The sequence below is a fragment of the Girardinichthys multiradiatus genome, chromosome 14, assembly GCF_021462225.1.
Source record: "Girardinichthys multiradiatus isolate DD_20200921_A chromosome 14, DD_fGirMul_XY1, whole genome shotgun sequence".
Classification (NCBI taxonomy): domain Eukaryota; kingdom Metazoa; phylum Chordata; class Actinopteri; order Cyprinodontiformes; family Goodeidae; genus Girardinichthys; species Girardinichthys multiradiatus.
Genome location: NC_061807.1, coordinates 4,967,025 through 4,982,187, shown reverse-complemented (window position 1 = coordinate 4,982,187; position 15,163 = coordinate 4,967,025). Strand labels below are relative to the sequence as shown.

The 15,163-nt window shown below is 40.9% G+C and overlaps 1 protein-coding gene across 2 annotated transcripts in view; it reads right to left on the bottom strand.

The window, feature by feature from the left end:
- Nucleotides 1-6,319: 6,319 nt before the first annotated feature.
- The window catches only part of LOC124881298 (alpha-tectorin-like), a 64,761-nt gene continuing 55,917 nt past the window's right edge, over nucleotides 6,320-15,163 (bottom strand). For both annotated transcript variants that reach the window (XM_047386843.1, XM_047386844.1), the window contains 5 exons: nucleotides 12,643-12,785; nucleotides 10,579-10,824; nucleotides 10,324-10,486; nucleotides 9,992-10,075; nucleotides 6,320-7,893 (listed from right to left, as the gene is read on the bottom strand). In XM_047386843.1, the coding sequence (XP_047242799.1) occupies nucleotides 9,992-10,075; nucleotides 10,324-10,486; nucleotides 10,579-10,824; nucleotides 12,643-12,785 (636 nt within the window). In that variant the 3' untranslated portion in view covers nucleotides 6,320-7,893. The remainder of the gene's footprint in view (nucleotides 7,894-9,991; nucleotides 10,076-10,323; nucleotides 10,487-10,578; nucleotides 10,825-12,642; nucleotides 12,786-15,163) is intronic.

Sequence of the window (15,163 nt, the reverse complement as noted above, 5' to 3'; positions counted from 1 at the left end):
ATTATGACTTTGAAAGTAAAAATTATGACTCCCTGTTGGTCTTTTATTTTCTCTTTCAAGGCGGAAATGGGCTTCCATAGAGTTCTGCACAAAACACGCTGAATAATAAATAATCTGCTGCAGACCCAAACCAATCCTACTCTGAGTTGACTAAAACTGAATGAATTTATGTCTATAGTTTACTCTATTCATATAAATGGTATCTTATACACGTATTATTATAACTTCACCCGTCTGTTCTGTTTCCAGTCGTCTCATGCATAATTTGTTCAATATTTATTTTTAAATATGCACTTTTCACTCACCCACTCAGATGAGTATAGACTTTGAAATATGTATGTTAGTACCACATTAATGATGAAGACCCATGGAATGTTTTTTCCTTAGGTTTAAACTTCCACGCATGCGCAAAGTGCTGGTCGGTAGAAACCATAAGATGACAGTGACCTGCACTAAGCCAACTAAATGCCTCTGAAAAAGTTGCTTATATAAAAAACTGTGATAAATGAACTGCTACAAGTAAAGCTGGGAAGTTATTTATAGGACACATCATTACTTTATTCACTACCTGCAACCTTATAACCACATGACTCTGATAGCAGTTATTTATTTATTATGTACAGGAAGAGAAGGGATCAGAGAAAGTACCTTGTAATGAAATGGTTCTCCTTTAGTACCTCACCAGCCTCATAAAGCAAGGACGCGCTTTGCCTGCATGGATGGATTTACCATCAGTGTGCTGCAGCTGGAAAGCTTGTAGTTGGTCTCAGAGCTGTTTAGATTCTAGTTTTAATTTAATTCATTTCATAACAAAGAGAACTTTAATAATTACCGCAGGCCGCACACATGATGCCACAGTTTCACCTAGCTAACGCTAAATAAGCTTTTTATATCTATGGACCCATGCAATGAAAACTGTCTCAGATCTAAAATTGTGGCAGCTACAGATATATGCATCTTATATAGCTAATTCTTAAAGCTCTGCGCCCCCTTTTCTGTTAAAATAATGTTAATATCTTCCCTACAGTGATTAGACGGGCAGGAGGTGCAGTGAGGAGCATGGAATTGGAAGAATGAAGAGTACCTGATGGAGTGTAGGGACGGAGAAGAGCAGTGATATATGGAGGTTATGAAGAGATTTGAAGGTGAGGAAGACAACCTTGTATTCAATCTTGTATTTTATGGGGTGGATGTGATGTGTTGCGTGAATAGAATGGGTTTTAATGCGAGCAGCCGAATTTTGGACCATCTGAAGTGTATGAAGGAGTTTGAGTACAAGACCAGAGAGAGGTGAATTACAATAATCGATAAGTGAAGTGACCAAGCCGTGGTCAAGGACGGCAGTTCTGGCTGCTGTGAGAGACAACGAAAGCAGTTTATGTTACGTAAATGGAAATATGCAGGCCGAGTAAGGTTGTTGATATAGGCCTCAAAAGAGAGTGTGCTGTTGAGGATGACACCCAGACTTAAAACGTGGGGCAAGACAGTAGTAAGGGAGTTGACTATGCTGAATGAGAAGTTGTTTGCCATAGACAGAGTGAACTTTGTGCTGACCAGAAGTAACTCTGTCTTATCTCAGTTTGTTTTAAGAAAGTTTAGAGAGAACCAGGTTTTTTTCCAGAAGGCAATGCAGAGGGTGGAAGGAGGACTGAAGTAGGTTTAGATTAAATTTAAAGCTGAGTGTCATCCACGTAGCAGTAAAATTGAATACCATACTTCCTAAATGTGTATCTGAGTGGTAAGAGGTAGATAATGAATAAAACTGAACCCAGAACAGACCCTTGAGGGACACCAGAGGTACCTGCTCAACTTGATTGGGTAGGGCATTTTGCGTCACTCCCTGTTGATCTCTGTGAATCGTGTGGTGTGTCAGTCTGTCTTGCTTTGATCTGAATTCTCTTTATTGTGATCCATCTTACTTCTTCTAACACAAAATCACACTAAAATATATATCTTCTTTTGATGCACTTCATGTTTGGGAACCCTCTTAATGTAACACAGCGTGGCAGCAAGACAGCAGAGCTTGCTGAATTGCTCACAATGTTCCTTTTAATGCAAAAAGAGAGCATATATAACCTACTGTTCATACAGAAAAGGAGACAGCAACTAAGTGGAAGAACAAAGGTATGTACAATGTTTTCACTACATATGTTCAGCATCCACGAGTGTAATGGAAATAAGTAGTTATATAACGCATGTTTAGTGTGTTTGTGCAAATATATAAATAATGTTTATACCGTACAATCTTCTTCTTCATTGCCGTACTTGTTGCTTTTATTGTCTGAAGCTTTGACCCGCACATAGAGAAGTTAAGGTTTGTGCAGCAGAACCAAGTATTCTGGAGTGCTCGAGTTGAACCAGAGTATGTGATCTGGGACCTCTTTTCGTTGGTCAAAACTCACGTCACCAGTTCAAAATCACTTTCAGGAACTGGAATGGGCCCCTAATCTCACTGGTGGAAAAAGGGTATCTGTGTTTAACATGTTTTTCTCACCATGCTAAGGGGTCGCTAGCCTAGCGTAAGATTAAGCTCTACTTTGGCTACCGTTCTGTCTCTCCTGTTGTTTCTCCGTCTCTCTGAATCTCGCCCTCTCGCCTGTTCTGTTTGTCAGATGTTCAGTTACTCCTCTGATTCCTTTAGTGATAATGGTATGTGTAATTACTGTAGCTTTGGAGGTGAGAGTGTCGAAATTGGAGGCCCAGCTCTGTGCTGTTGAAAAGCCAGCAGATAGCAGGTAGAGACGGCATCCATCCCACTTTGGACGAGCTGCTCTTCTTTCTAGGAATCTGGGCAAATGTATAAGTTTTCAAAACCTCTGACAACTCAGGGTTCAGATCAGGATCATAGTTTAATACACCTCTCTGACCAGAGTCATAGTTTAACACACCTCTATGCAGCTTCTGTACTGTCATCTACCCATTACCGTATTATGTCATTAATTTTGTCCATGGTCAAAATAAATTAGATTAAAAACTAATCTCATAAAAATAAACACAACTCGGACTGAACAGCAATATAAAACAATTAAATGTGGCTAACTGAACATAAGATATCTCTCTCCAAAGGGTCTCCAAAGATTAATGGTTTGATTTGTGACAATCAGATTGTTTTATTCTGTCACACAGAAACGTGGCTGCAGCAAGAGGATTATGTTACTATAAATGAGTCAACTTCTTCTAATTAGTTGAATTTTTGCATTCCTCAAAATACTGGGCGAGAAGGAGGAGTAGCAACCATATTTTAGTCAGATTTATTTATTAGTCCCAGACCAATTAATAGCTACAACTCTTTTAAAATTGCTTGCCCTCTCCAGCTAATCTGTTTGCTGTTTTGTTTTGTCCACCAGGCCCTTAGTCTCAATTTTTAAACGAGCTCTCAGACTTCTTATCTGATTTTGTGTTAAAATACTGACAAGGTCATTATAGAGGGGGACTTTAACATTCATGGTGACCGTGAAAGGGATAGCCTATAAATATATAATTCTAATGCTATCTTAAACCCAATTGTCTTTCCTCAAAACATCTACACACCTACCCACTTTTGTTCTCATACTCTGGACCTTGTGCTGACAATAAATATCAGTATTTCCCCATAACCCTGTCCTGTCTGACCATTTCATAATATCCTTTGATTTTAATTTAACCGAGTACTCCACACCTGAAAGAAAATTTCATCATAGTAGATCATTATCAGAGGTTGGCTCATTTGTTTAATTAAGAGATGCTTGGTTTAAAACACAATGTTAAAAAATTGGAGAGAAAATGGCACACTACACACCTAGAGGATTCATAGTTAATCTGGAAAAATAGCCTACTGTTGTATAAAAAAGACACTTCGCCAAGCTAAAATAGCTTATTTCTCATAATTAATAGAAGAGAATAAGAATAATTCTAGGTTTGTTTTTAGTACAGTTGCCAAACTTACACAGAGTCATAGCTCTGTTGAGCCATCCATTCTCTTAACTCTTAGCATGACTTCATGAAATTCTTTATAAATAAATCAGAATCAGCTTTGTTGGCAAGTTTGTACAAACAAACAAGGAATTTGACTGTGGTACACTTTCCTCTTAAGAATAAAAAATGTAATTAAATGTGCATATATACACAATTGACTACAATAGAATATAATGTGAGATCAGTCCAAGTATGCAAGGTGTTGTTCACACCTGCAGTAGATAAGGATCCACAGAATAATGCAAACCTGGAGGATGAATTACACTCGCCACTGGATGTCGGTCAGGACATAAAGTGGAGGTAGAGTTCTCTTTAATCTTTAATTAGCAGTTAGAGCAGCTGTACAGACATGATAAAGATGGATGGATGTGGACATAAGGCTGTGGTCTAAATCACAACAGAAATGAAACCATATTAATTCACTTACAGAATACTTATTAGACACAAAGTACTGCACTGACACCTGCTGGTCATAAACTCACTGCAGGGTTTATTAACCATCACAAGGATAATTTAACTTTTACCATAAAGTAATATGACTTAGACGCAGGGGTGAAAGTAGTTTTAAATTCTTCCCGGTACTTAGGGGCGGAGCTAAATAAGGGAACACTTAAACAACACAATATAACTCCAAGTAAATCAAACTTCTTTGAAATCAAACTGTACACTTAGGAAGCAACACTGATTGACAATCAATTTCACATGATGTTGAGCAAATGGAATAGACAACAGGGGGAAATCTTTGGCGATTAGCAAGACTCACTCAATAAAGGAGTGGTTCTGCAGGTGGGGACCACAGACCACTTCTCAGTACCGATGCTTTCTGGCTGATGTTTTGGTCACTTTTGAATGTCGGTGGTGCTTTCACACTCATGGTAGCATGAGACGGACTCTACAACCCACACAAGTGGCTCAGGTAGTGCAGCTCATCCAGGATGGCACATCAATGCAAGCTGTGGCAAGAAGGTTTGCTGTGTCTGTCAGCGTAGTGTCCAGAGCCTGGAGGCGCTACCAGGAGACAGGCCAGTACACCAGGAGACGTGGAGGAGGCCGTAGGAGGACAACAACCCAGCAGCAGGACCGCTACCTCCGCCTTTGTGCAAGGAGGAACCGGAGGAGCACTGCCAGAGCCCTGCAAAATGACCTCCAGCAGGCCACAAATGTGCATGTGTCTGCACAAACGGTTAGAAACCGACTCCATGAGGATGGTATGAGGGCCCGACGTCCACAAATGGGGGTTGTGCTCACAGCTCAACACCGTGCAGGACGCTTGGCATTTGCCAGAGAACACCAGGATTGGCAAATTCGCCACTGGCGCCCTGTGATCTTCACAGATGAAAGCAGGTTCACACTGAGCACATGTGACAGACGTGACAGAGTCTGGAGACGCCGTGGAGAGCGATCTGCTGCCTGCAACATCCTTCAGCATGACCGGTTTGGCAGTGGGTCAGTAATGGTGTGGGGTGGCATTACTTTGGAGAGCCACATAGCCCTCCATGTGCTCGCCAGAAGTAGCCTGACTGTCATTAGGTACCAAGATGAGATCCTCAGACCCCTTGTGAGACCATATGCTGGTGTGGTTGGCCCTGGGTTCCTCCTAATGCAGGACAATGCTAGACCTCATGTGGCTGGAGTGTGTCAGTAGTTCCTGCAAGATGAAGACATTGAAGCTGTGGACTGGCCCGCCCGTTTCCCAGACCTGAATCCGATTGAGTACATATGGGACATCATGTCTCGCTCCATCCACCAACATCACGTTGCACCACAGACTGTCCAGGAGTTGGTGGATGCTTTAGTCCAGGCCTGGGAGGAGATCCCTCAGGAGACCATCCACCGTCTCATCAAGAGCATGCCCAGGCGTTGTAGGGAGGTCATACAGACACATGGAGGTCACACACAATACTGAGCCTCATTTTGACTTGTTTTAAGGACATTACATCAAAGTTGGATCAGCCTCTAGTGTGTTTTTCCACTTTAATTTTGTGTGTGACTCCAAATCCAGGCCTGCATTGGTTAATAAATTTGATTTTCATTGATGATTTTTGTGTGATCTTATCAGTCAAGTAGCTTTCATAAGTTAAATATATAAATTATGTATACCCACCTAAGGTCTCACATATTCAAAAACATTGTTACTTTTTGTCAAAATTCGAAGTGAATTAAAGACCAAAAATAATACAGTTTGCATTGAGAGGTGCTCCACTATTATATCTTTTAGTGTTGAAAATCTTTATTTCAACTTTGTGAGTTAAAACTCAATGATTAATAACTGTAACTATAAATGATGATTTTTATCATCCACATGAATCCCAACAGGACTGAACATCTGTTATCAGGACAACAATAAGACAAGATTCAAAGTTAATGACATTTAAGAAACACCAACAGACTTTATGTCTGACTTTAATGTTAGAGCTTCTGTAGATACTGTCACATTCGGGTTTGGGGTTGGACCAAAGCGCAGTCAAGAGCTCGGGAGCAGCATTTCAAGCAGTCTTGGTTTTTAATCATAAAATGAAAAGTAACAAAAAACGTAACAAAAACACTGCAGGTGTCAACCAGTCAGAGCCAAACTTACAAAAATACTGCAGGGATTCAAGGCAAGGATGCGGGTAGTGCACAGGGTAAGAGACAAGAGGAACCAGCGGGGAACAAAGAACACAGACCAACTAATATACAGGAAGATGTGAGAGGGGAAACAAAGGGCAGATAATCACAGAAAAAGGGAACAGATGTGACAGGGACGCAGGGAGGGAGGGAGCAGGGGAAGCATACAGAGACAAATGAGGACATGGAGGAGCAAGATGAAGAAACAAACTGAAAAACACACCCAGGGAACCAGAACACGGGGAGAACAACAGATCTAAAAATTACAATAAAACCACACAGTCAATCAGAACAGAACCTAGGAAATAAAATACCAGAAGCAGGAACTCAAAGACATCAAAAACATCTGATTTAAACATAAACAAATACAGAACCGAAAACACACTGACAGATACCAGCTTCAGAAGAAGAAAAACATGAACGTATATGAAACCATAGTTTTAGTTGCAGAGGATTTAAAGAGCATCAAGAAAATCTGGATGTCTGCAGACTTTCTGCTGTTAAATGTGACCTTTTAACCATCAGTATGCTCTACTGTCCTCCTGTGGTGGTTCTTCCTCCAAAACTGAAGTTTCTCTCAAACTGACTGCATCTAGGCTTTTTCATCATCGTCTCAGTTTTATAAGTTTGTTATTAACCTGCTGAACTTTGATCCAAATCTGATCTTCAGATACGCTGAAAACATGCGGTTTCATGTAATTTCTTTATGTTTAGATTACTGATGATTTCTTGTAGAAGCTACAAATCCCTGAAAAATCGACTTATTATTGTTAAAAATGCAGATTAAAACAAATTCCTCCCTCTGATTATTCAACTTATTTAAACATTTATCATTTGAACCATTAAAGCCCATTATGTCTTCAGATTGTATCTGTCAGTCACTGCAGCCTCATTTCTGCTCCTTGTTTTCTTCTGTGCATCATGGGATAGTTTCACATCTAATTAAAAAGCTTCTTTGCTTGAAGGCCTCACTGCTCTTAGACATCTGTATCCTGTGACCAGACACTTCTTGAAGACAGAAGGTCAACTGGTTTGTACCAACTCTAATCCAACATATGGCCTTCAGGATGCAGGAGGATACAGAGACTCTAAGCATAAAATCTGATTATTTGAATGTTTCTTAGACGTTTTCATCTGGTTATAATAAACATCACATGTAACCCACTCATTTCCCTTCACCAGATTCACATAAAATCAAAGAGAGTATCAGCTGTAGACCCATTATGTGTCAGAGATGTCCTCATAACATCCAGGCTCTGGGTCAGAACTGGTCCAAAGACTGGAATCATCATGGAGGTTTGCAGCCTTTCAGCCAGTCACTGTGGAAGCCACCTGAGAAGACAACAGGACCAGACTTTGACCATTTTCTCCTCATGTCCTCCTCCTTCTTCTCTGTGAAATCCATTTGGCTTTCTTTCACCTCCAACCTGTTCATCTGATCTGCTCATCATCTAACATTGAGGGTGTAGCTAAGTTCTGACTGTCTGGCTACCTGGAACCAGGTGTGACATTGTATCATAAAGATAAAAGCAGGATTTCCTTCACTTATTATCAAATCAGAGTGTAGTTTTGGATATTAAATTTAATATAGGTAATTGATTTATTTAGTCAATCTAACATCAGTTCTCTGCCTCCACATGAAACAGCAAACCAAAATTTGCTGTCATTAATTATCCACATTAAATGGGCCCAACTGTAATAGTTCAAAGAACTGTTGAACTGGTCCCAATGGGAGGAGGCCATGGGATAGAACAAGGGCTCATGGGACCAACTTGGAGCTCCAGCCTAGTGAGCTGGAGGTAGCTGGAGGGAACAAGATCTGTAGATTTTTGTTAAAGCTATTGCTCCTGTGTCCCATCTAAAAGATGAATAGATGGGTGCATAAAAATATGCAAGCATTAATCGGAATATTTAATTACAATATTCGAATATTGCAATTATATTTATTTTTTCTCGTAACATTCCTACACAACTTGTTTTTGTTTTTAAGTACATACAGGGGTTGGACAATGAAACTGAAACACCTGGTTTTAGACCACCATAATTTATTAGTATGGTGTAGGGCCTCCTTTGGCGGCCAATACAGCATCAATTCGTCTTGGGAATGACATATACAAGTCCTGCACAGTGGTCAGAGGGATTTTAAGCCATTCTTCTTGCAGGATAGTGGCCAGGTCACTACGTGATACTGGTGGAGGAAAACGTTTCCTGACTCGCTCCTCCAAAACACCCCAAAGTGTCTCAATAATATTTAGATCTGGTGACTGTGCAGGCCATGGGAGATGTTCAACTTCACTTTCATGTTCATCAAACCAATCTTTCACCAGTCTTGCTGTGTGTATTGGTGCATTGTCATCCTGATACACGGCACCGCCTTCAGGATACAATGTTTGAACCATTGGATGCACATGGTCCTCAAGAATGGTTCGGTAGTCCTTGGCAGTGACGTACCCATCTAGCACAAGTATTGGGCCAAGGGAATGCCATGATATGGCAGCCCAAACCATCACTGATCCACCCCATGCTTCACTCTGGGCATGCAACAGTCTGGGTGGTACGCTTCTTTGGGGCTTCTCCACACCGTAACTCTCCAGGATGTGGGGAAAACAGTAAAGGTGGACTCATCAGAGAACAATACATGTTTCACATTGTCCACAGCCCAAGATTTATGCTCCTTGCACCATTGAAACCGACGTTTGGCATTGGCATGAGTGACCAAAGGTTTGGCTATAGCAGCCCGGCCGTGTATATTGACCCTGTGGAGCTCCCGACGGACAGTTCTGGTGGAAACAGGAGAGTTAAGGTGCACATTTAATTCTGCCGTGATTTGGGCAGCCGTGGTTTTATGTTTTTTGGATACAATCCGGGTTAACACCCGAACATCCCTTTCAGACAGTTTCCTCTTACGTCCACAGTTAATCCTGTTGGATGTGGTTCGTCCTTCTTGGTGGTATGCTGACATTACCCTGCATACCATAGCTCTTGATACATCACTAAGACTTGCTGTATTGGTCACAGATGCGCCAGTAAGATGTGCAACAACAATTTGTCCTCTTTTGAACTCTGGTATGTCACCCATAATGTTGTGTGCATTTCAATATTTTGAGCAAAACTGTGCTCTTACCCTGCTAATTGAACCTTCACACTCTGCTCTTACTGGTGCAATGTGCAATCAATGAAGACTGGCTACCAGGCTGGTCCAATTTAGCCATGAAACCTCCCACACTAAAATGACAGGTGTTTCAGTTTCATTGTCCAAACCCTGTATTTCCAAATGTATTTATGTCAGCTGTATGTTTGTCTATGTGTAGCTCCTCACCACCAAAGCAAATTCCTCGTACATGTGAAACATTACTTGGCAATAAAGGTTTTTTCCTGGTTTTCTGATTTCAAAATAATACTAATTTACCACAGCAGAGCTGAGTCTTACCTAAGTAGTCCAAGCCATGCTGATAAAGGCAGCTCCTTCATAATTGGACCTGGCAAATCTGCGCTTCCGAGCTCCATCACAGTTCTAGAAGTTAAGGGTAGATAGACAATGAAGTCCACATTTTAGAGACCTGAAGCTGCTGAAAGCAAACATGTGCACTGATGTGTCAGAGGCCTTCAGTTTTATGACTTGTGTTTGTAACTGTATACCTTTGTTAAAGAAATAAGATAAAACCAGTAGAAATGGTCATAATGACTGTAAACCCTGTCTTTAATGATGCAGCAGAATCAAGCATCCTCAGGTTAAGCTGGTAAGATTTATAGAAGGTGCACCTTGACACAACTGTTCTCCTGTTTGACACACAGCTGCAGTTTACAGTGCAGGTAGAGATCAGCAGAGCTCCCAGTGAACTGGAACATGTTGAAGGAGAAGTAGTTGGAGGTTCCCTCTCCATTTCCCTCCACTGTCACCGTCTGGTCTTCAGAGCTTGGACAGCTGCTCACAAACATGAAAACAAACTTACTTCGATGGTCAGACCAGAGAAGTTAGAAAGGTTATCACGACTGAATCTCAGGCAGCAGTCTCACCCATTCTTGATCAGGTAATATTTGCGACCCCCAGTGGGGGAGGCTTGGTCTGTTGCCCAGCAGGAGTCGGTAACCACGGCAACCAGTTTTTCATCCAGGCCATCAGTGTCCAGCTCCACCCAGATCTTTTGGTTCAGCCGCACTTCGGTGTTTGAATACACAGCTTGAGTTCGGCCGGGGTCAGTGTAGGCCTTCATGGTCAGAGAGTACCTCCAAGGTCCGGATGAGATGACCTGAACCACGGAGCTGCAGAGGACACACACAGCTCGGATGTTTTTGTTGTTTCACTCCAACCAACATTTTGATGGTCAGACATGCATGTTATGTAGTGGCAACTACTAATTTTATCAGCAGTCGGAATCTGAAACTTTAATGGAAGGCTCATCAGTATGAAAAAAAACTCATACGGACTTTAAGACAGGAAGGTTATACTGCCAATGGTTTGGGAATATTAAAATATCCAAAATGCTCTGCAGCAATGCAGCAAGACCTGGCCAGCTCACTATCACAGAATCCACCATGACTTCTAACATGTATCAGAGGGTGTTCAAATGGAAATGTGAGATCATCTGTTAAAAAACCTGAAGCTGAAACATGACAATGACCCAAAACACACCACAGAAAGTCCTAGTGCAACGTCAAAGTCCAGATCTTGATATCTTTAAGATGCTGTGAAATGACTTGAAAATGGGCAGAACATGCAAGAAACCCCTGAAAAATCTCACAGCTTAAAGTGAGGCGAGAGCAAAGTTTTCTAGGACTGATGTAAGAGATGGTAAATGGCTACAAAAAGTTTCTCATTGACGTTATTTCAGTCAAAGGTGGGGGTGGGCTAAAACCAGTTATTAGGGGGCAAGGTGTCCCAACTTTTTCTCAGCTAAAAACCACATTTTTGTTGATATAATTTATTTAATGAGTTATATATGGCTTTTGTTCTGTTGTTTAAGAGTAAAAAAAACGGTTTTCCATACATAAACCAAGGATTAGACATCAATATGTAAATATTTGTTTGGAAGGAAGTGAAGATTTAATGGGGTGTACAAATTTTTGAGATCATTGCCCTGCTGATGAGCCAGTTCTATATGGATCCATCTGTCTGATATATAGCCTCACATTTGACTCTAGAATACTTTGGTACAGAAAGGACTTCAAGGTCCACTCGACGACTGCAAGGTGCCCAGGTCCTCTGACAGCAAAAGAAGCCCTCACCATCAGCCCTCCACCTCCATGCTTGACAGCTGGTATGAGCTGTCTATGCTGACATGCTTTAGTTGGTGTCCGCTGCGTTATTGCCAAACATCTCTACTTTGGTCCCAAAGTGATTCTTTCAGATAAAACTTTGCAAACCTAAGAAGATCTCTCTTGGCAGTCGTCCGAAACAAGCCAGACTTCTTCATCCATTTTTCAAATATCCTGTCATGAACTTTAACATTTAACGTGTTAAATGAGACCTGAAGGAAATCATACGGAGATGAAGTTATGTCAATTCTCTGAGCTTTGGACGCTCTGACTTTAGTGTGAATTTACCGGGATGCCGAGTCCTGATAAGATTGAAAGCTGATTTAAATATTTTCCAGCTCTGAAAAAACATTCTTACTGTTCAATGATAAACTTGAAATAGTCTGGATTTTGGGTCTTTCCCAGATTAATTGGCAGCAGCATTTTCTTAAATTGTTGCTGAGATCTTTCCTGATTAGCATTGTGTTAACACACATCTGTATGCTCCTCTATATGTGGAAAACCGCTAACATTCTTACTTTTAAAGAGGCGGTTATGCTAAAGATGATTATTTAACCAAACAAACTCTATTAGTAGGAACTGGCTGCTGCTTAGCCTGTTAAATTCTACAAAAGCAGCTAGGGTGTACTTAGTTTTTCTCATGACTCTATATGCAGATGATGCTGAGCTGTACTGTTGAAGGAGATAGTGTAGCTTTCCTCTCTGAATCTGGATCTAATAAAGTGAACTCAAAGCAGGTTCTTGAACTTAATTATGATTCAGTTTCTATAGATTGAAATAAACTCAATTAATCCTTAAAGAGATGTGAACAGGCATCACACACACCTTCTGAAGATCGCGGTCTTGATGTCCGGCTGAGTCTGAATGCAGGAGAAGTCAATGTACACCTGGTCTTGGCGGGTAATGCCACCAGAGGAGAGGTTCTGGGACATGATGGTGTTTTTGTAGATGACTTGGCTGTTGTTGTTCTGCAGAGTGAAGCAAGAAGCTGTTTGGACTTTGAGTTTTTACTTAAATGTTTCAGACTTTAAACTAAACCAGAAAATCTGTTAGTCCAGATCTCCAACAGCCAACCGTTGGAAATCTGGTTGATTTTTACAATATAATGATCTGGAGGAGAGAACTGTAATGGAAATTCTTTTATTAAGTGTTCCAAAGTGAATGACCTTTAGCTTACCTCACTCCTCAGAAACATCTGTGTTAGAGGAGGAAGCTGTAAAGCCATTATCAGAAGTTTAATGGTTAAAACCCATGCTTTAGGGTGATGTCTCAGGAAGAGCAAATGGTCTGCTTGTAGATAACATTGTTACTTCTGACCCGAGGAGGGTCTAGGGCCATAAAACACATACTCTTTGAAGTTGAGGTAACACCACATACTCTTTAAATACTGTGTGTAAATGTTGATCGGGGATCTGCTTCACTGACTAACCTCAGTGACAGGGTCTTCAAACGCTGAATGCCTTTGAATAAAATTTATAAAGACAAAGTCCGGTCTTCGTCTTTTAATGAGTTAATTTCTAACGTGCCAGAGGAAACCACAGGAGGGGACACGGACGCCTGGCCAGCCTGGAGACGTTGTCCTCAGTCCACCTCCATTTTACGGAGGGGAGTCCTCGTGCCCGCCTGCGGCTTCTGGCCGATTGGATCCAAACTATTTGTCTTCAAATATATCTGGGTGAGAAGTTGCTCTGTATGATATAATGTATATTATTATTTTTATTACACATTAACCATCATCTCCTAACGAATTAATTAGGTTCCGGAGTTGCGAGAGGGAGGACATCAGCTGAGGGTCCGGTCACCCTGTAAAGGTATACAGGGAGGTTCTTATTGGTAACAATGGGATAAAGCAGAACACAGGGTTTTACGGGTGGTTTTTTGCAATTTTCTACACCTCATAAAGGAGAAAAGCCAGTGGGCAGACGTACCGCTGAACGGGTAAAGAAAATGGTTCCGGAACCTTGAGGCATCAGCGGTGCCTCCTTCTTCATACTCTGATTTATAAAATAACGAAAGGAAAAAGTGGGGATGATTGTGTTAAATGTGCTTTAATTAGGGAAGATAAGTTTGGTTTTTCACAGTGTGGAGGTTTGAGTGTAAATAAGTTAAAAATATATATTTAGTTTAAATAGTTTCAAGTAAAACAGTTGATGGATGGAGATGAGAAAAATAAAAAACATAAGAAAAAGATTAAAAAGCACAGAGTGCATCAATTAAGGGGTTAAACAGTTAAAACCTTCCTGCAGGAAGTTTCGTTTGTCTTAAATATTGCGGTCAGTCGAAAAGAAAGTAAAAGTGAAAAGGGACATTAGAGATGGGAAATAAAGTTGTTTTAGAAAGGAGTATAGTTCATGTTGTGGAAGGAAGTGACAGGCAGGTGGACAACTGACTGACTGATAATATTTCTTTGTGCAAAATCTGAACCTATACTAAACTTTTTCTTCTGCCTCTCTCACACACAAATACACACATATATGGGATTTGAGTTCAACATCTGCGTTTTTGAGTCTGGATTTTAGAAACCTGCCCTTCTCCATGGCTACTACACCAGAGTGGCCTGAAAGAGAGAGGATCTGCCTGCCTGTCTGTCTGCTTGCTCCAAATCACATTGAGTTTCCACCAGAATGAAACTCAGAAGAACTCTGGCCCCAAACCCACTGAGATGGACAACGATCCATGCTGTTTGCCAGAGCCAGAAGAGCGATACACTGGATTTATATTGAAAACACATCTTATGCGGGCAGAAGAGAAATAGGCCGGGGCAAAGTTTCTTCTTTTTCCCTCCTGGAGAAGTTAAAGTGGACAAAGAATGATTCGATGTCTCACCAACACACCTGGGAAGGGCCTGGTTGTTTTTTGGACTGATAGAGGACTGTGTGCCATGACAGTCTGACTCTGGAGCGATTTAGAAACTGATGGGGGTAACGTACAAACACACACACATTTACATAAATCTTCTCCTATTTTCTGCAATGAAGAACGCTTATTAACCGCTGCTCATGTGACGCTTGCTTGACGTTGACAGATATAGCGGGTTAAAATATTATTTTAGGGTTAGAAAAGTATCTTTAAAAGGGTGATAACTTAACTCATTTGATACTTTCCAGTTAATTCTTTTAGAGAAACAAGTTCTCTTTCGTCGTGGAATATTCAGGGTCAATTATTCTAGTTATTAAAAGTTATTAAAAGCAGAGGAAGTTACAACATCTCCAAAACTCAGCAGTAACCATGTCTTTCTATGTTATTCTCACGACAGATCTGATGAAGGAGCATTTTTAAAACCCAGCGCATGCGTAACACCTGATGGGTTTCTCCTTCAGATATTATTTTCTGTTGTCAGATTTTG